This window comes from Rhipicephalus sanguineus, chromosome 3, assembly GCF_013339695.2.
Source record: "Rhipicephalus sanguineus isolate Rsan-2018 chromosome 3, BIME_Rsan_1.4, whole genome shotgun sequence".
In the NCBI taxonomy this organism is placed as follows: domain Eukaryota; kingdom Metazoa; phylum Arthropoda; class Arachnida; order Ixodida; family Ixodidae; genus Rhipicephalus; species Rhipicephalus sanguineus.
The window spans coordinates 217,707,924-217,728,758 of NC_051178.1; the positions used below are offsets into that span (position 1 = coordinate 217,707,924).

Consider the following 20,835-nt stretch of genomic DNA (forward strand, 5'->3'; position numbering starts at 1 on the left):
TAGTTTACAAATACATCATTTCAGTATGTCAACGACAACACAGCTCTACAAACGTGGCTTTTTCTTTCTTTCTTTACAATTGAAGGTGGAAATTGTTTGCCTGGAAAAGTTTGTGCATTGCTACTAAGTAGGTCTGCACTATAATGCTGTCTTCATTGCTACAGTCGTTCCAGCAGTATGTAAAAATAAATGACCACGTTCTAGCTTCCTGGCCCAGCTTGCTTTCCTTCCATACATCTGGATACACCTTGTGTCGGCCAGGCTGCATTCCATTCACTCAGCAGTGGTCCCAGTTCATGTCGCTTGTGAGAGTATGGCTAATTTTTGCTGTGTGTTTCTGTTCCAAAGTGTGAAACATGAAAAAAAAAAAGGACAGGGAAGTACCAACTGTTCATTAAAGGGGCCCTGCAACACTTTTCCAAGTAGCCATGGAATGGCTTCACCCAAGGAGCTTATTGCCTCACAAATCGACTGCGCTTTCTCTGTTGTCTCGTCCCGACGAAAGCAGGGAAGGGTGGCACGGGGAAGGAAGGTAAGTCACGCGCGCCTTGAGCACTTTTTCTTTTTTCTTCCAGCGCGCAACTTACTTTCAGTGTGATCGCGTGCACATGGCGGCCTCCCATTGTGGCCGCAGTACCTGTTGAGCCCACCATGCTAATATCAGTCAATGGCTTCGAACTTCCGTCAATGACACAGTGGTTTTGAGTAAATAGCATAATTTGTCAAGAGAAGAGGAAGCGATTTTTAGCTGACTGATAATTTATTATAAATTCCAGGCCACGTGCTCCACTATAATGTTTGGCTTGTGTGTGCTTGAGAGGCTTGACTACCGATGGCATGCTGAAAAAGTGTTGCAGGGCCCCTTTAATGAAGTAACCTTTCACGCATGTGCAGTGGTGTGCAAGTCAAACGTGTCATTGTACAGCTTCCATAACGACATATTTGATGTGTGGTTAATTCGGTTCCTACCTTCGACCGTTAATAAACAGTTGGCAGTTTTCTTGGGTTTTCTTTTTCATGTTTTACACTTTGTGCAAGAAACATCTTTAGCAAGCATAGACAGAAACTTTTATAGTGGCACATGGCTGAAGCAATAACATTTATCACTTGTTTGCATGATGAAAGGCAGCTTTTGTTTGAGAAGTTTGTTGATGCCCTCTTTTCTATAGAGGAAGCATTTAGTGTTTCGAGCTGTGCCACATTACCTGCCTGTTATATTGTGGCCGCATTGAAATTGGTCCAATTACGTACCTGCAGGGGCCTACAGGTTTTGAGGAGCTGCGTCGCCTGTTGAAGCAGGGAGCTGATTTCTCTAAGGAAGTGGTCAGCATTTTGCAGGATCGGTGAGAAAATAATGGCTTCATTCCTACTTATTGGGAGTAAAGCACATGCATCTATTTTACTTCAGACAGCTTTGACAGTTGTATATTGCACTTAGAGGATGCATTCCTCCCCATGACATTCTGAATTTGACAGGTAACTTTGTAGGGGACTGCCAGTTCTAACACGCAAGGCTAAGACATGGAGGACAACAAAGAAACTAGAGAACCACGCAACAGGCAATGTAACAGAAAGTGGTCGGCTTAACATTGAAAGATTCCAAGATAGCTCAGTGGACGATGCAACAGACAGTTTGCATCAAGAGAAAGAAATGGTGGCCACGTAATGTGTCGGACAGACAACACGTGGTAGGAAGAACGGAATGGTTGCCAAGGGAGGAAGAGATAAATAAAATGGGTGCTCACACAGGATCGATTACTGCCCTTGTCCTGCAGTGGACTGGCTGGAAAGGATGATGTCTCATGTAGCACCCTGGAGTGACGCTACGATACCTGGGCATGCACAGTTTGTGTTGTGTCTATGTTTGCGTGCCTTTTTTATGATGAATTGGGTTTTTGTCATTGACACGAGAAGTGGCTTCACTGCAGGTCTGAGTTGGAAGCTGGGCATGCGAAGAGTTTGGCCAAGCTCTCTCAGCGCCTTGCTCGAGCAGCCAGGGATGCCATTGGGTATGTCCACTTGTAGGGTGACTGAGTGTGGCCACCCTCACGAGTGTGCTTCACTGATTGCAGCACAAGTGCAGCAGCTTGGCAAGAAGTGGCCACACAGTTGGAGCGGGAAGCCCAGCTTCACAGGTACACTGTCTAGCTGTCATCAAGCACTTCTTACCATACAACACGCAGAATGTAGTACTGCTCTGTCCATCAACCGAATACTTTAATAATGAATCCAATAGCGCATGTTTGAAATGCAGAACATTTTTCAAATAATCAGCACCAGTGAGGAAAACACAGTGAAGTGAAACTTTGAAGCAGCAAGGTGTTTTGTTTTAAGCATTGAATTACCAAGACGCGTACAGCCCATGCCTTTACGGCGCGCGACTATATTGATGAAGGTGCTCGTGATTAAAACTCCAGTGTTGCAGATGTTAGTTTCTTCAATCCAGTATCAGTGTTGGTGTGTGAAAATTGTTTCATTTTTATGTCTCAGTTTTACTTAAAAACTGGTGAAGCATCACCTTGGGTACTGTAACCACTGCTCGGTTCCAAAAAGGGTCTAGTTGCTGCTACTATACCTCAGCTTTCATGATTGTGGTATTTCTTGTTGGTAATCTTGATGTTCCCTCATTAAAGTGTACGAATATTTGTTTCACATAAATTGTTGTGGATTTATAGGGTTGTATTGAAAACGTTTACCTTGAATTTCCAGGACTGATTTAAAACTGGTTGTCTTACTACTGATACACTCTTTGCATGCCTAATCGAGTGCTTTCAGTGGAAAAAGGCGGCCCATGTTGCAGGGTTCTGTCGCGAGGCCTGTCGGAGGGAGTGTGTGGGCCCCTGCGAGCCTCTTGTGAGGCCCAGGCCGGGCGACGCAAGAATCTCGAGGCGGCTGTAGAGCGCCGTGCACGGGCCGTGCGGGAACGTCGAGCCCTTCAGGACCGGACTAAACGCCACGCCCACCAGTGTGCCCGAGCCAATGAGCAGGCCCAAGGGCGGGCACTCGAACCCCGCTCCACCGATCGAGACCTGCACAAGGTGTGAACCATATGCACTTGTTGGGCCTGAAAGACTTGTCACATATGGGGCCAGCAACTATGCAGGAAAAGGGTAGGAGTAACAATATGAGTTTGGGTTGGGCAAGAAGTAGGTGTAGCCGATATTAAAGAAAAGAAGTGGACCTGGGCCAGCCACGTAATGCATCCACTGGTCAGCTCAAGCCACAGAGGGAAGGGGGAAAAAAAGCCAAAGATGGAATGAACAAGTTGACGGCTATAAAATGAAATTGGCTCATGCAAGATAGGGCAAATCATCAGGGGGATGCCCTGATGATGATTATCCACACAAGGACAACTGCAACATGTCTGTGCCTATCATGCCCCAGAGCACAGTGTTTGTCAACATAACGAGTCCGTAGTGGTTTCTTAGCGCAAAACGACAGGACGAAGCGCTTGTTGCCTTGTGTTGTCACAATCGATTCACACCAACTAGCCAGCCAGTGCATTGTACAGAAATAACAAGAGGCAAGCAATTTCTCACCTTTACATAATACATCACAGAATATCATAGACCATGCACAGCGGCAAGTATGCAGCGGACACTGAAGTCGGCACCATTAGTGTAACGATTGCTTGGAATTCACATTGCACGTTGTGGGGTCTGAGGGATATCGCCGCTCTCGGAACACACAGAGACAGTTCACGCAGTCCTGCAACAACAACGTGTACGTTTATTAAACACTTTTACATACGGCGAGCTCGCCTGCCAAATCTAATACACACTATTCACTTGCTAAATAACCTTATACAATGCTAATGAATACCCGCAAAACATAACACACACTGAAGACAACATAAGACATACAATGCACCGAGAATGTGATGTCGTCGACGTTCGACTCTCCACGAGTGCCCGCGGGAAATGAGCCGCGGTATCATCCCCCACGGACCCACCGTGGGAGATGTCCATCCACCACGCCACCAAACCCCAAAGAGACTCGTTGCTGTTTTCTGTCTGCCGTCCTAGCTTCTTCTGCAGGCGGCGCTGCCGGCGCCATCGCGCTAACCCTAACCTGCGCGAACACAGTGCCACTGCTCGCTCGGACGCCATTTAACCTACCTGCGGCCTATCCGCGAGACGCGCATGCGCCATGAGGCGCAAACGGCTTTACAGGGGATGATAGCACCCCCACAACATCATCCCGTAAGTATCTGTGTAACAGGCTGTGAAAGCGCCAGAAATTTGTGCAATGAAACACTACTGCTGAGCACACATATGTAACACAAAGCGAACATTCATTTACGCTATCCAGAAGAAGACGCATTGCCAACGTTCAGCTCGCACTTCTCATTGCAGCTGTCTTGCTAGACGGTGCCTTATACTGCCTCGCCGTCGACAATCGTAGCATTCCGCCAATAAATATCTTGACAGCGCAGAATTTTATAAATGGCACCACCAAGACAGCTATTAGGGCCACCGTTGGATGTGTTTGTGACAAACAGTCAAGCTCAGATTGGTGAAGGCCTTAAAAAAAACCTTTAAACGTATGCGTGATACCTTCAGCTGGGGAAATACAGTAAACACTCATTAGAACGAAATCGCTGTAACTGAAATTTCCTCTAGTCCCAACCCAAACGCCAGCATTTTAAGCTGCTTTACTCGAGGCATACTGATAGCTCGCTCCGCTTAAGGTGAACTAGCGAGGCATATCTGCTTGCACGGAAGGAGGGACAAGCCCTGCATGTGTGCAAAGAAACGGTCAGAACTCAACCACAAATTGCATTCTGTGGTACTGCCCATGTTAACTCCTTTGTGTTGGTAATCTGAAGTTATGTACTAGTTGAGTTCAGTCGTGGTTCACTCACTTGAGTTCCCACTGTGCACCCGATATCTGGATCTGTGCTGGACTGTTAGAGTGCTTCGTCATGCATGCCCTGTTTGTGCTTTGGTGGCTAGCTTTGGGCATGCCAGTTCTTCCTGCACAAGCACCAGTGAGCCTGACGATGATGACCAGATTTGCAGTGCTGTCTCACGGCCGCTGGATGAAAAAGCGCACGGTACGGCCTGCCGCGTCGGGCGGCTTTCTATGGGAGAGCGCGTGTTGGCCCTAGTTGCAGTTGGGGCAGCAGCTGCAGCAAATTAGTTGGTGGTGGTTACAGCAGTGATCTCACTCTGCTGTTCTCATCTCATCTATTGCAGTTATGACATATCATGCATTCAGTTGAGTTCGTTCGCGTATTCTGGTTAAGTTTCCATGTACGTGCTGAGCTCCTGAGACTTTTTCTTCCAGGACTAACTTTCTGCTTTGTGTCTGAAAGGATATTTCACAATGCGCATAGCAGCACTATATGGCGCTGAATGTGTGAAAAAGTGGTTGTTATATTTATGTGCATGTCATGAATCATCATTTGTTATTTTAACATATTGAGTTCCGTGACATTTCTTCAGCACCTTTGAGTTTTCTTAGCTGAGAATGCTTGACAGGTATTTATTTGAAACATCTGACAACACACGTTTATGTTCTTTATGCACGGAAAGTGCATCTAAAAACATGCGTTGAATCTTTTTCATGTCTGATACATGATACTGTGCCGAAATGTAATTCAGCTTCGGATGCTTGATACTAGCGGATTCTACAAATATAGTGACGCACTCCTCGTAACTTTGCTGAAAAGGCTGTGGAATTATATATTCATTAGAAGTGGCTTGCAAATTTCTTGACAGCTCTTAGCAGGGCAATGTCATCAAATTGATGTATATATAAGGCCGATCACTGGAGTGACTAATATCTCGAAGAATGAAGCTGACAATAATAAGCCACAGCTCAAGTTTTCTTTAACTCAAGAAACAAAACTACGAAATAGTGGGGATCAACTCACGCTATGTGTGTATATATATATATATTCATGCGTGACAATCGCTTACCCGGGTTTTTTTTTCGAGACAGCCGGGTCAAGTGACAACCACGTTTTTATATTTACCCAAGTATACTATAGTAGAACGCAAAACCATGGCTGCTGTAGGACAGTCAAGTACATACTGTATTTACTCGAATCTAGGCCGGCCCTGATTCTAAGCCGACCCCCGAAATTCACAAGGCCAGAAAAAAAAAAGTTAATCATTGTACTCAAATCTAAGCCGACCTCCCCCCCCCCCACTTTCACACATCGTTTTTTCGAAAAAAACATCGGCTTACATTCGAGTAAATACGGTACCTTTGTTGCTGGAGCGAGCACAGGTGCCTTTGTAGACATATTTGCTGGAGGTGGAGCGTTCCCCGTCCTCACCACGCAGCTCCGCAGTGGCCGCATCATCCAGCTTCCCGCCATGGCTTCCAATGACAACCCGTCCCCATCTCCATCTGCGGCTCCTACGACAGCCTTCGTCGCGGTTCCCACCCCCCGTGATCCCGGGCCATTCTCTGTGCAACCTGGCCTCGACGTCGACTACTGGCTTCGCCTGTATGAACGGGTCAGTCAAACTCATCGGTGGGACCCTACCGTGATGCTTGCTAATGTTCTCTTCTACTTGGACAGAACCCCGCATGTCTGGTACGAAACACATGAGACCGAGCTCACCAGCTGGGACACGTCCATGGAGAAGCTACATGACATCTTTGGGGACCCGAACGGTCGCCACCCGGCTGCACAACAAGAGCTCGCTACCCGTGTCCAGTCGCCCACTGAATCGTATGTCTCCTACATACAGGAAGTGCTCTCTCTTTGCCGGAAAGTGGACGAGGCAATGTCCGAAGGTGACAAAGTGGGTCACGTTTTGAAGGGAATCGTGGACGACACTTTCAGTTTGCTGGTCTACACCAACGTCTCGACTATCGACCGCATCGTTCAAGAATGCCGCCGTTTCAAAACGGCAAAAAGCCGTCGTGTGTGCCCTCAATTTTCTTGGTTGCCAAACACAGCTGCCACGTCCACCTGCTCTGATTCCGCCACCACACCGCCCTTTGAGCAGAGTGTCACGCGTATTCGTTTGCCGGGAACTTGAAGCGGCAAGTCCAGCGCCGTTCCAGCCCTCTGCACTCGACCATGCCACTACACAAAGAACCCCCGCAGTCTTCGTTATTCAGGCGATCGTACGACAAAAATTCGCCAAGCTCGGGTTCCCTGTCGCCTGCCATGTCTCTCGCCCCTCCTCCAGACTAATGCCCATGAATACATCTCGAAGTGACCCGTACGTTCCCCCACGTCCTCGCAACCCAACCGCATGGCGAACACCCGACGACAAACCGATCTGCCTCCGGTGCCACCGTGTTGGTCATGTCTCCCGCTAATGCCGTGCCACTTAGACGCCGCCATATAGGAACCAATTTTTCTTGCCTTCTCGCCCATATGAAGATCTTTGCAATTATTCACCCAGCCGTACGGACCCTGCTTTTGACACACCTAACAGCCGCTCTCCTGCTCGTTCGCCATCCCCTCAACGCAGTCATTCCCCGTCACCCCAACCACGCTGCCATCCCTTGCCGCCCAACTTTGCCTCGTACCCGATGGAAAACTAGATCGTGCAGCTCCTGGAGGTAGTGCTGCATCACCTCCGTCTGACCCAAATCCTCCGTTGACGCTTCCTACGAACAAGAACCTCATCGATGTGCATGTGGATGGTATTTCTTTGATGCACTAGTCGATACTGGAGCTCATGTGTCCACAATCAGTCCTCGTCTTTGTCGCCGACTGAAAAAAGTACTCACACCTGCTACTACAAAAGCTGTACGCATCGCCGATGGCGGAACTGTTCTTGTCCCTGGAATGTGTACAGCTCGCATACGCACCGCCAACCGCTATGTTCCTGTCCTATTCACGGTGCTCCATAATTGTCCTCATGACCTAATCTTAGGGATGGACATCCTGTCGACCCATTCTGCCCTGATAGACTGTTCCGCTGATACCCTTTGCTTGGACCTTCCTCTTCAGCCGGATATTCACCCCGAACTTCAACACAGTCTCTGTACCACGGACTTCATCTGCCTACTGCCTAAAGCCCTCACATTCGCCGAATTCGCAACGACTTCATCCGTGTTGGATGGGGACTACATCATCACACCGATTCCTGATGTCCTTCTGGATACATCTCCCCGTTATAAATTCCGGCAGCCTACATGTAGCAATACATTAGAGAAAAAATAAACAGCAATAGATGACAGCACCACATGACGGAGACTGCCAGAAGACAAGCACGTAGGTGTGCAACAAAGATTTGCCAGTACCTGTACAGTGGCTAACGTCAAAAGACGAAAACGAAAGGTTTCATGGTCTGCACAGACTGGAAGTAGACAGGGAAGCCAAAAATTGCCCCCCCCCCCCCTTTTCTTTTTCTGTTGTTTACCGTATAGCTGTCAATAGCGACCCACCTTAACTTTGTCCCTGTGAGTGGCTCTCAACGTGTGTGTTGGCTGCCATGTATATTTGTTTAAAATAAACCCTTGTCATCGCCCACCAGCCGCTTTCCTGCAATTTTTTGTCTCCGCATATTTTGCCAAGATAAGTTTAAGTGTGTCCCCATTCTGCAAATGACCACAGACAACCCAACTCTCTGAATGAAAGGGATACACGCGCTTTTCACAGCAACCAACATTCGTACCACATGGCATTACGGGGCAACGCATCACACCGCAACGAGACAGCGTTCGGAAACAACTGGAACCGATGACAAAGGTGCTGCGAGCTGAAAGGTGGGAACTAGAAAAAAACTAGAGATAAGAGAAAATGGAAAGGTGGTGTCACAGCCACTGGATGCAACAACGTTTGCAACTGCTAGCAGGGATGATCCCTGAATTGATAATAAATAAAATAACTTCTCACATTTTGTACAGATTTTATGTTCACTGTTGAATTCGTTACATTATCATGAAAATGGCGTGACGGGATGAGACAAAAATACTGAAAACCGCAGGAATGCGAGCACTTGTATTCGTGTGTTTTTCAGCCTTTTCATCACTATTTCCGTCTGACCGTTTTCATATTAATTAATCCGTAACAGCTCGCCCAATTGTCAGTATTGAGGATATAGTCACTGAAATTTCAAAGTGGCTCGAATCTCCTTCTATGAGATGGTCGCACACATGCTAAGCATTATTTCATTTCAGAGCATGGAATACCATATCCTATGTGTACTTTAAAGATGTTTGGAGGAAGGAAAAAGTTTATCTTATTTTGTGTAAAATAAACAGTGGCCGCTGCAATTTTTGAGATCACTTTTCCAAAACGAAATGATTAAATCTGAAGCAACATAGTCAGAGCCAAAACAAAGAATTTCGATGCATTAGGAAAGGTGCAGCGCCTCCAGGCTGGTTAGTTGTGGTCTTCTAGGATACCAGAAAAATATGCCAACGCGATTACTTCCGCAAAAAGCGATCAGTGCGTGAAGTTGCATCTTGGGCAAGGGAAGACCAAAAATTCCCAAGAGCTGCAAGTATGTACAAGAAATATCGGTAATCAACTGATGTGTATGCGCTAGATTGATTTTTAGAAGCTTTCGGGCATCACATGAAGACGCACGCACTCAAGCATAACTGCCGCAAGCGCGCTGCGCATGTGATCCCGGTGGCGCCACGGCGGTGGTCCGGGAAAGTAGCCCTGTCAAACTGGTTTCAGAGCACGCGGCAGGCTGTACCCGTGCGCTTTTTCATCCAGCAGCCGTGGCTCTCTCTTGCATAGAACTGCCAGCAAAGAAGGCAACTCATTCGTGTTGGCTGACGGTGTCGCTCTGGGAACAGTTGACATGGTTTTCCGTGGCCCCATGGCAGAGCCGATGGATGAACAGCCAGGCTCAACAGTCGAACAAAGTGCAAGGTATACGAAGCAACTATGGCCTCACGCAGTTCATGAGCAAACTGGAGCAGGGATTGCCTGGCAAAAATGCAATGGGGCTGTCTGCCTTTTTTTGCACCTCAATAATGGTTTGCTTCTCTGAATATCTTGCGTCCTTGCAGTTGTAGTGTGATTTAAGCTCGACATATTTAGCTGCTATGGAGTAGTCACTTCTATCGAATGGCCAATTCTATCCAATTTTTCTGCCATCTCGGTCACTTCAGTATAACGAGCGTTTACTGTATTTAATTAGCTGGATCAGCGACACACAATCAATGCTGACATCTGATGTCTAATGTGATTTGCATGTATTTGAGGCGCCGAGTCTACCTTACCCATGTTGTAGACTAGCTTGAACCTGCATTGCGAGTATGCGGCAGTGTGTTCGAATACTATCCACACTGTATTTCTAATGTAAAGCTTGGCCAGGCATGGCCCAGCTTTTTCATTTAGGCGTACCTGGCTGGACGTTGTTTTATTGTAAACAAGAATCCTTTACATAGTTATTCTACGCACTGCATTTTATTCTGCATGATGTACAACGCTGCCATAAACTGTTGTTGGGTACTGTTGGTGATGCCTTGAGCGTCTTTTCCAGCAGGGGTAATGCCCACTCGACAACCAGTCTAGTTCTGTATTTCAGCACCCGATTTGGTCTTCTTGTTATGTCAAGAACAAGTGTGAGTGGCCATGGAGGCAGCAGTACTCAAGACCTCTCGCTGATCTTGCATGCAGTCATTCAGGAAATCGATGTCACTGAGAAGGCTAGTATCTACCAACATTTAGAACACTGTTTAAAGGGACACTAAAGGCAAATATTAAGTTGACGTTGATTGTTGAAATAGCGGTCCAGAAACCTCGTAGCGCTGCTTTTGTGCCAAGGAAGTGCTTATTTTGAAATAAAATCACGTTTTTAGTGGTCCACATCCCATTAGCGCGCTTCAAATCTCTCGCCTGAAAATACGACTCTCATACGTCACTGCTGCCGTGCCCAACGTTGCCCGCTTTTACTGCGCGGCCGCCGATCGACACTGAGCGGAAGTAGTGGGACCCACAGTAGCAACAACGGCGCTGCGGCAAGGACTTGCTCGGATGGGCACATTCAAAGCCGTCACCAAGTTGCGGTTGGTCTCGTAATCCTCAGTACGAAAGTGCAGCGAGCACACATGCAGAGGTTTTGACTGTTTAGCACACTGGCGCAATGGCATGACACTAAGTCACTTCGAGCGTAAGGGTTCATTCCGCGGCACCCAGTGAAAAGACACACCGGTTTCCTTGCTGCAGCACTGGCGTTGTGCACCATTCGGGCATCCGGCAATATCACAAGCATGCGGCATTTTGTCGAACTTTCTGTCAGAGCGACTTTCACGAGCGCGCAAAACACGCACGGCAGTACGCGATCCCGAAACTACGACGGGCGAGGCACAGCTCGGCGAAAACGGAACCTTTGAACCACGCACGCCGTTCCCCATGGCAACGCCACGGACGTTTTGTTTTCCATGAATCAAGCGCAAACGAACAAACAGCATTTTATTACGTCTTTTGATGCTCGGAATGTTCTTTTTTTACTGCTGTTAGTTTGATTACTAGTGATTTATTGTAGGCCGACTTCCCTACGTCATCGGGATCACTTCGAAAATGTCCCACTCGTGGCGCTCGTCATGTGATACATTTAGCTTATTTCTCGGTAAGTAGGGCACTGCTGTTGATAATATTGCCGTTTTAGAAGTTGTCATACATTGGGCTTTCACTCTGACATAAATTGTTATTTGCCTTTAGTGTCCCTTTAAGATCTGATTATGGCTAATTTCAGTATTGCTGATTGTCCTGTATCTTTTAACGGATATGGTACCAACGGCATGTTCCACTTCTGGAGGCAGAACAGAATGAGCCTCATTTGTTTTATTTTATACGCCAGCTGTCTAGGTCTTTGACGCCAACTGGTCTGAACTGTATTGTGTCACAGATACAGTGATGTTATAGCCGTGCCAAACTGCGCCAAGAGGTGAAACCTGCTGTATCCTGCTACATTTTTGCAAAAATCTCATATAGTTGCGCCGAGCATGCACCAAGATGTCGTTCTTGCAGTCTTTGGAAGAAAAAGAAGACTGAACGGGCTTGCAAAATCTTATTTAAGTTACCACTGCAACTGTGTGTGATCATTGGAGCATGCTGGAGTACAGTCGCGTACCAACTCGTTTGCGAGTGGGGGGGCTGCCTCGCTCACTCTGTCGGCCGTATATATATATATATTAATGAACTAGCTCTGAGAGGGAAAGTTCCGGAATTCAGAGTTTCACTTCAGAATAGGTACACGGCTTTAACCGAGGAAACCGACCTTAGCGTTGACGCAATAAATGATAATCTGACTAGTATCATCAAGGAGTGTGCAGTGGAAGTCGGGGGTACAGTCGTTAGACAGGACACTGGTAAGCTATCCCAAGCGACGAAAAACCTCATTAAGAAACGTCAAGCTATGAAAGCCTCAAATGCAACAGACAAAATAGAGCTGGTGCAGCTTTCGAAGTTAATCAATAGGCGTAAAGTATCCGACATAAGAAAGCATAGTATGGAGAGAATTGAGCATGCTCTAAAGAACGGAAGAAGCCTCAAAGCCATGAAGACAAAACTGTGCATAGGCAAAAATCAGATGTGTGCATTAAGGGACAAGGAAGGCAAGGTCACAACCAATATGGATAGAATAGTTGAGGTAGCGGAAGAGTTCTACAGAGATCTGTACAGCAGCCGAGGCATTCAGGATGATAACGTAAGAAGGAGTAATAGCGCAGAGGAATCTGACATCCCTCCAGTATTGACAGGAGAAGTAAAGAAAGCCCTAAAGGGAATGCAAAGAGGCAAAGCAGCTGGTGAGGATCACGTAACATCAGACCTATTGAAAGACGGTGGAGAGATTATGTTAGAGAAACTGGCCACCCTGTATACGAAGTGCCTCTCGACGGGGAGGATACCAGAATCTTGGAATAATGCCAACATCATCTTGATCCATAAGAAAGGGGACGTCAAGGACCTGAAAAATTACAGGCCCATCAGCTTACTGTCCGTTGTCTACAAGCTATTTACAAAAGTAATTGCTAACAGAATTAATACGACATTAGAGTTCAATCAACCAAGGGACCAGGCAGGATTTCGTACAGGATTCTCAACAATAGACCATTATCATACTATCAATCAGGTGATAGAGAAATGCGCGGAATACAACCAACCCCTATACATAGCCTTCATAGATTACGAGAAGGCATTCGATTCGGTGGAGACATCAGCAGTCATGCAGGCACTGCGGAATCAAGGCATCGACGAAGCCTATATAAACATAATGGAAGAAATATACAGCGGATCCACAGCCACTATAGTCCTCCATAAAGAAAGCGACAGAATCCCAATAAAGAAGGGCGTACGGCAGGGAGACACGATCTCTCTAATGTTATTCACCGCGTGTTTACAGGAGGTTTTCAGGGCCCTAGATTGGGAAGAGTTAGGGATAAGAGTATCTCAGTAACCTGCGATTCGCTGATGACATTGCATTGATGAGTAACGCGGGAGACGAATTACAGCTCATGATTACTGAACGGGATACGGAAAGTAGAAGAGTAGGTCTGAAAATTAATATGCATAAAACTAAAGTAATGTGGAACAATCTTGGCAGAGAACAGCGCTTTGCGATAGGTGGCGAGACACTGGAAGTTGTAAAGGAGTACGTCTACTTAGGACAGGTGGTAACCGCGGAGCCGAACCATGAGAGTGAAATAACTAGAAGACTAAGGATGGGTTGGGGCTCATTCGGCAAGCATTATCAAATCATGAATGGTAATCTACCACTATCCCTCAAGAGGAAGGTATATAACAGCTGCATCTTACCGGTACTTACCTACGGAGCAGAAACCTGGAGACTTACAAAGAGGGTTCAACTTAAACTGAGGACGACGCAGCGAGCGATGGAAAGGAAAATGATCGGTGTAACCTTAAGAGACAGGAAGAGAGCAGAGTGGGTCAGGGAACAAACGGGGGTTAAGGACATCATAGTTGAAATCAAGAAGGAGAAATGGATATGGGCCGGGCACGTAGCACGTCGGCAGGATAACCGGTGGTCATTAAGGGTAACTGACTGGATTCCAAGAGATGGCAAACGCGTGAGGGGGAGACAGAAAATTAGGTGGGTAGATGAGATTAAGAAGTTTGTAGGTATAACGTGGCAGCAGAAAGCACAGGACCGGGTTGATTGGCGGAACATGGGAGAGGCCTTTGCCCTGCAGTGGGCGTAGACAGGCTGATGATGATGATGATGCACACAGTCGTTGGTTTTCTTATGACACGTTGAGGCATGCACCGAGAACCAAAGTCAGGTTAGCATTTGAGAAGGCGATGCGCACGGGGCCCGATTATGCTATCGCGTTCTACTCTTGAAGGCGAAGCTCAAGCGTCCTCCAAGTTTTGCAAGTTTTGCTTTTGTCTTGTTTGCTTTGATGTGAACATTTGTTATTGGTGTCCATTTTAATTGTCCTCATCTTAGTTTGTTTGTTGTAATGTATACTTCCATAAAAGTTAGTGCCTAACTTGTAAGTCAAGTCTGACCATACAATCACCAGACAATTATCAACAATTCGACGCACTGCAGGAGACTGGAAGAGAAAGCAGGGCATTCCAGTATTCTGTTTCTTGACCGCCGCAACATTCCGTGTTTGAGAACTTGCCGTAGTTAAATACAAAGCCTCCCATTACCGCAAGTTTTATGAAGCATGAATTAGATTTCAGGCACAAGGGACAAATTATTAAACCCTGTATTTTAACGGCAAGGCTGCTTAAGCTCAGCAAACCCCCAATTCGCCTTCGCAAAAACTATCATCATCGTGAACTGCGCGCTTACTTCGTCCTCTTCTTCATGTTCTGATTTGCTGCCTGAACACCTGACTTGTCTGGCGTGGGATGCAATGACTTAGATGGGCAAGAGAATGAGTACAGAGTCAAGAATGAGTACAGAGAGAGATGGAAGAGGGGGACACGGAAAGAAAAAAGGAAAGCCGCCCAGCTCTGCTCCAGCCTCACACCGCAAATGCAAGCTGTGTCAATTTCTAATAGCCGTCCATGAACCAGGATTCTCTCTGTAAAAACAGCACAGCAGGCGCTTCATGCAGCGAAGCCCTTAGTTGTAGTTTGAATGCAATCAGAATAGTTCTTCTGGATTGTAAAGAGAAAGTTTGCAAAGCTTGTGCTCCCAGTACTGTAACTGAAGCATCAGTGAAAGTCAGACTCATTCACAAATGTTAGGTGGATTCTGGGAAAATGTTAGGTGGCCTGAGGTCTTAAAAACTTAGGGCTGTGTGCATAAGAACAACGAGCGGTAACTTCATTTAATTTTTCCGTGTATCATAAGTAAAGGTGCATGTATTTGTGCATAATCTATTTTTTTAAACGTGTAGTACAACTAGTCTAACTTAGAGACAAATATTTGCATTTGAAAATGTTTGCTTGGTAACTGCTGTAAAAGGTGCTGCTCCTAAGTGAGGTTTTAGCTGCACTGAAATGGCCTCAGTCGATGACGCCACTGCAGGTATCTACATAGCAGTCACATCACTGATACTGTGCAGACAATGTGCAGACAACCTGGCCTTGTTATGGTGTGCTTCATACAAAATGCGCCCCCACACTGTTCGAACCCTTGTCAAGAGTAGACGCTGCAAGAGAACTGTGCCAGGTTGCGCATAATACCACGCTAACGCACTGCAATTCTCTGCTAAACTTGCATTGTGGAATAGCAGAAAACACACACGGGGACTCAGGCAAGAGAGATGATACAGCCGCTAACTTTCAACTGATGTTTATTTTCAGAAAGACAACATATATACATACAACTGGTCATGGCGTCTTATCCCTGTCAGTCATTTCTGAAAATAAACATCACCTGAAAGTTACCGTATTTACTCGAATCTAAGCCGATGTTTTTTTCGAAAAAACGATGTGCGAAAGTGGGGGTGTCGGCTTAGATTCGAGTACAATGAATAGGCTTTTTTCTTTTCTGGCCTTGCGAATTTCGGGGGTCGGCTTAGAATCGGGGCCGGCCTAGATTCGAGTAAATGCGGTAGTGCCTGTATCATCTCTCTTGCTTGTGTTTTTCATGTGCTAGTCCACAATGCATTCGTACCAACTAGCTTCCTTACTACCCCAGTTGTTGCCCACAGAACCTTGATTCGTTGCTACAGCCACAACTGCCAACAAAGACTTCTCGACCTGACACTACAATGCTGTGTCGGCCTGTGGGTCGGTGTAGCGTTCACCAACTCCTTATTCAGCTGTTGCATTGGTATGGTCCATGTGCAATAGTTGCAATGGTGTATCTCCTGTGCCACTATCCCCAACCATATCGCTGGACTCTTGGGTGTGCCACGAGGAGACTCGATGATTGGCCTGGTCTTGGGAGCCTGGCCTCAGAGCAGATCAGCCCAGAAAGGAGCCCTCCCCATGTGTAGGGTCTAGCCCACCTGATATTCCTCCTCTCTATAGGGAAAGCAGAATGAAAATCTTGGCATGTGCGTAGCACGTATTGACCATGACCTGATGGTGGCTGCTTGACAAGTAAGACCTGTTCTAGTGTGCCTCTCTCCTGCACACTGAAAAAAAGCTTTTCCTTGGGGAGCAAGATGAATGGAAGTGAATGAACAACTCTGGAATGAAGTTCTCTTTTTAATCGATGTCAATAATTACAGTTAAAAGTACAAATGATGTCCCCCATTCCTTCATTGTCTGTTGGCTCCATAAGAAAGAAACGAGCCATTGATCCATTCCCCTTCTTTCAAAATGACAATGATGCATAAGTTAAAATCAAGATTCTTGATTGATTTTGATGACACATGGTGAATTCGTGTATATTTGTGTGCTGACTTTAAATATGCCATTATTTTTGCACTACAATAGGTAGTCTTTTGAATATGAAACATTTCAAGTGCTTTTTCCTAAACTTGGAGAATTGCAAAGTAGACCACCATATCACAAAGAACTGTACACAAGAAAACAAGAATGGATGCTCTAAAGCTATTTGAGAAAGGATTGTGCTATGTTGAACACTCGCTTGTGATTGATCAGCATACCATAACATTTGTTCAAGTTGGTTTGGAACGTCCATTCTTGTTTTATTACATATGGTTCTCATTCCAAAATATTTTAATTTGCTGAGTTACCTTTTTCAGCTAAGGGAAAATCCTGCCTGGTTTAAGGCACATCAAATGTTTCATATTTTAAAAACTACATATTGTATAAGAATAATAATTGCATATTTGTAATCAGCTGACTTATGTACATAAACTTGGCAAGTTTAATTAAAATTGATCAAGAATTTAAAGAGAGCTCTGAAGAGCAACCTGTTAAACAGCACATAAAATGCATTTCCAAATGCTTCTGGATCTTTAAGTGCAGCCTTACTAAGCGAATGATAAGGACTGTTCTGTCATAAAACCAACTGTTCAAACCAACGTGGCTGACATTTGTGACACCGTACTGTAGATGCAAAACAGAAGCAGGAATAACCATGATTTTATGCAATTTCAGACAGAAACTCTTTCATTTTTTGATGTTGCACATCCATCAGGCTGCAAGTGGTTCACTGCAGGGGCATAGCCAGAAATATTTTTCGGGAAAAGGTCCGACCCCCCTTAAAGTATGTTTCTTCATGTGTTTGTATGTGCACATGTATATATACGCTTGTTTGTACGTGCACACGTATATATAATCCCCCTGGCTAGTTCAGTGAATGTGACATCAGTGTAGCACCACTCTGGGCCAAGATTTTAAAGGACCCTTGACAGCAAAATTTTTGTTGGTGACTTTTTTACTGTAATTTGTATCTTTGTGTTTGGTAATCCCTAAGTTAAATCGTAAATGCTCTAGCTTATCATATAACTAATTCTAGCATAGTTAATTGTGACCATTTTAGCATCGCTTCAAAACACCCGCCTAAAAACCACAAGAAGCTAGCGCCCCATGCGGGGGAGCGCCAAAAACCACATGCACTCAAGCTGTGGTGACGTTGAAAGCGCGGTTTTCAAATCTGGGCCCCACGCGCGGTAGAGATTGAATGTATGTGGGTGCCTCGGTATGGGGTAAACCTGTTAAGCGCATGTCCCCTCACGAAAACTATCCTCAAGAGCAGGCCGACAACAGAGCGAGAGGGATGCGAAACAATAGGCCTCGCCAGGTGCCAGTCGTCGTATTGTGCACGTGCACCCCACAAACCTTCTGTGACGTCCACAATACTTGCTTTACTTGTGAAACGTCACGCGGGGCCTCGATCTACGTCATACCAGGATGTCGTGAGGTGCAGCCAGCTCAAATGAGCACTCATGCTTACTTTAATACCAAATTAAGATATCTTAAAGGCAACGTTCGTCACTAATAATCGGTCAGATGTGCCCCCATATACAGGAAAGTCAGGCGACACAAACATCTTGAGGTTTCAATTTTGGTGTCAGGGGTCCTAGCTTTAATGGTGGCTTGGCTGAAGAACACTTAAAGGGACACTAAAGGCAAATAAAAATTTATGTCAGAGTGAAAGGTCAATCATTGAGGACGTCTAAGACGTCAATATTATCAACAGCAATGCTCTAGTAATTGAGAAATTAAGGTAAGTGTAGGACACTATGTGCACCACCAGTGGGACGTTTTGGAACGATTCCGATGAAGTCAAGAGTCCCGACTACAAATTATTGCCAGTGTTCACGATACTTATGATAAAAAAAGAACATTCCAAGCATTGGAAGACGTAATAAAATGCTGTGTCTGCATTTCTGTTTGATTCATGGAAAAAAGAACTTGACGTTACAGTGGAGAAAGGCGCAGGTTGTGCAAAAGTTCCATTTTCGCAGGGCTGCACTCCACTCATGAAAGTCGCCCTAACGAAAACTTCGACAAAATGTCGTGTCCACATGATGTTGTGTAATATGCCCTTCAGAGCAGAAACCACGGTGTCGGCTGCCGGGCAGTAAAGGCGGGCAACGTTGGGCAAGGCAAATGCTACATTGGGAGGCCTTTCCAGGCGTGCGATTTGAAGTGCGCTAATGCTGTGCGGACCACTAAAATGTGATTTTCATTCAAAATAAGCATTTCCTTGGCAAGCACTACGAGGTTTCTGGAATGCTATTTCAGCAATCGTCGACTGAACATGTGCCTTTAGTAAAGTCCCTTTAAAGCACCTTTTTGCTTTGTCAGCTGGAGAGCAAGCGGCGCAAGGCCGAGAGTGCGCTGAGCAAGGCGGAAGGTGAATACTACGGGGCCTGCATGTCGGCCGAGCAGGCCCGCCAGGAGTGGGAGACCCTGCTGTTCCAGACAGCGGGCTGGCTGCAGGCCCTGGAAGAGGAGCGCCTGCAGGCACTGAACACTGCCTTATCCAGATACGCACAGCACTTGATGCACATGGCTCCGCAGACAGTGCAGGTAAAGTTTGCTTTCAAAGATAGCTCGAGGCCATTGTGACTGCTTAAAGGTGCATGGGCCGTATCATGCAACCTACCAACACCCCACTTTCTAAAAAACGATTCTCAGTAGGAAGGAGAGAAAGTGGCGTGTTGCTGACGCATGATCCCCCCCCCCCCCCCCCCCCCCCCCCCGAGTTTACTAATATAAAATGCCTCCAATAATTCTCCTGTGGACATCTGCACAAGCTATTGTCACGAGTGTTTGTCATGAACCACGCATACAGCACAAATGACCAGGCAGTAAAGAGGTGGAAAAGAAGAATGACGTACATGGACAGCATGTTGACAAGCACTCTGTTTGTGCGTTCAGCTGGACCATTAGTCTGTGGATAGTATGGTGTGCAATAATGGAAGCTAGATGAACACAGATGGAGGGTCTCTTTGACCACATTGAAATGCAGCCCATGGTCACCGATTACGATGCAAGGAGGTCCCTGTCTGAGGATAACAGCAAGAAGATGGAAACGTCTTTTGCTGTGGCCGATGGCAGTGCTGCCGACTCCCAATAATGGGCCGTGATTTGCGATTGCCATTTGTGGATCGCAGGAAAGGGCCCAGAAGGTCTCTTCCAACTTGTTCAAAAGGGGGTGCCGGCTGAAGGCAACGAGACGCCACGTCAAGCAGGTCGCTTGTTCCACTGACATTGGGTGCAGCTGGTGGCGACATACTTTTTGGCATCGTTGCACATCCAGGGCCAGTAAAAGCATCCCTGAGCACACTAGAGTGTTCTTGTGCATCCAGGATGGCCGGAAGCTGGTCCATTGTGCATGACACCTGACTACAAGGGCTCTTGGGCACAACCAAAAGATAGCACGCACCGGTAGTTTGGTAGTTCTTTTTACAGCGAAAGCTGTTATGAGATCATTTCAACGGCCGTTTTTGGCGCCGTAGTTGTCCGCCGCCGGTGTCCGTAACCAGTATCGCTCGAAATAAGAAAAAAAAAAACGAAATAAGAAAAAAATTCCAGGATGGAACGAGGTTCGAACCTGGGCCCTCTGCGTGGGAGCCCAGTATTCAACCTCTGAGCGATGCCGGTGCTTGAAAGTGCTTTGCAAAAAGGTCCTATACAGGCTTCATGTCGAGAAGGAACCACATTAGCATATGCAATATACCGTGGTAGAAAAGTAAAATAAGCACCAAGTGTCGCACAACACGAATTCTGTAACCAGGCGTCACACAATGCGAATTGCGCAACGAGTAGGTTGTTGAATGCTTCCAACCCATGCTTCCAAGCGAGGTTCCAGCTACACATATGTAAGGCATTATGTGCACTTTGTTTACGTGACGACTGATGACGATGAAGAATTGTGGCTCAGACCTTTGTAATGGGTTGGAAGCTTTAAACGGCTCACCAGTTACGTAATTCGCATTGTGTGACGCCCGGTCGCTATTTAACTCTCCCACCATGCAGTATAACATACATTGACGTGAGAAAGAGAGACAGAGAGAGGGGGGAAGTACTTAGTTGAGACCCTGAGGAAATCGATGATGGGCTCATGGGCTTCCTTGGAAACCAGTGCAAGTGCCCTTGCG

General features: G+C 46.3%; 1 protein-coding gene across 2 annotated transcripts in view; it reads left to right on the forward strand.

The window, feature by feature from the left end:
• The window catches only part of LOC119388303 (nostrin), a 105,515-nt gene that overhangs the window by 9,629 nt on the left and 75,051 nt on the right, over nt 1–20,835 (forward strand). Inside the window, exons 2-6 of one of the 2 annotated variants that reach the window (XM_037655999.2) lie at nt 1,258–1,343; nt 1,929–2,009; nt 2,073–2,135; nt 2,801–3,038; nt 19,037–19,261. In XM_037655999.2, coding sequence (XP_037511927.1) covers nt 1,258–1,343; nt 1,929–2,009; nt 2,073–2,135; nt 2,801–3,038; nt 19,037–19,261 — 693 coding nt within the window. The remainder of the gene's footprint in view (nt 1–1,257; nt 1,344–1,928; nt 2,010–2,072; nt 2,136–2,800; nt 3,039–19,036; nt 19,262–20,835) is intronic. The other variant, XM_037656003.2, reaches the window with a different exon arrangement.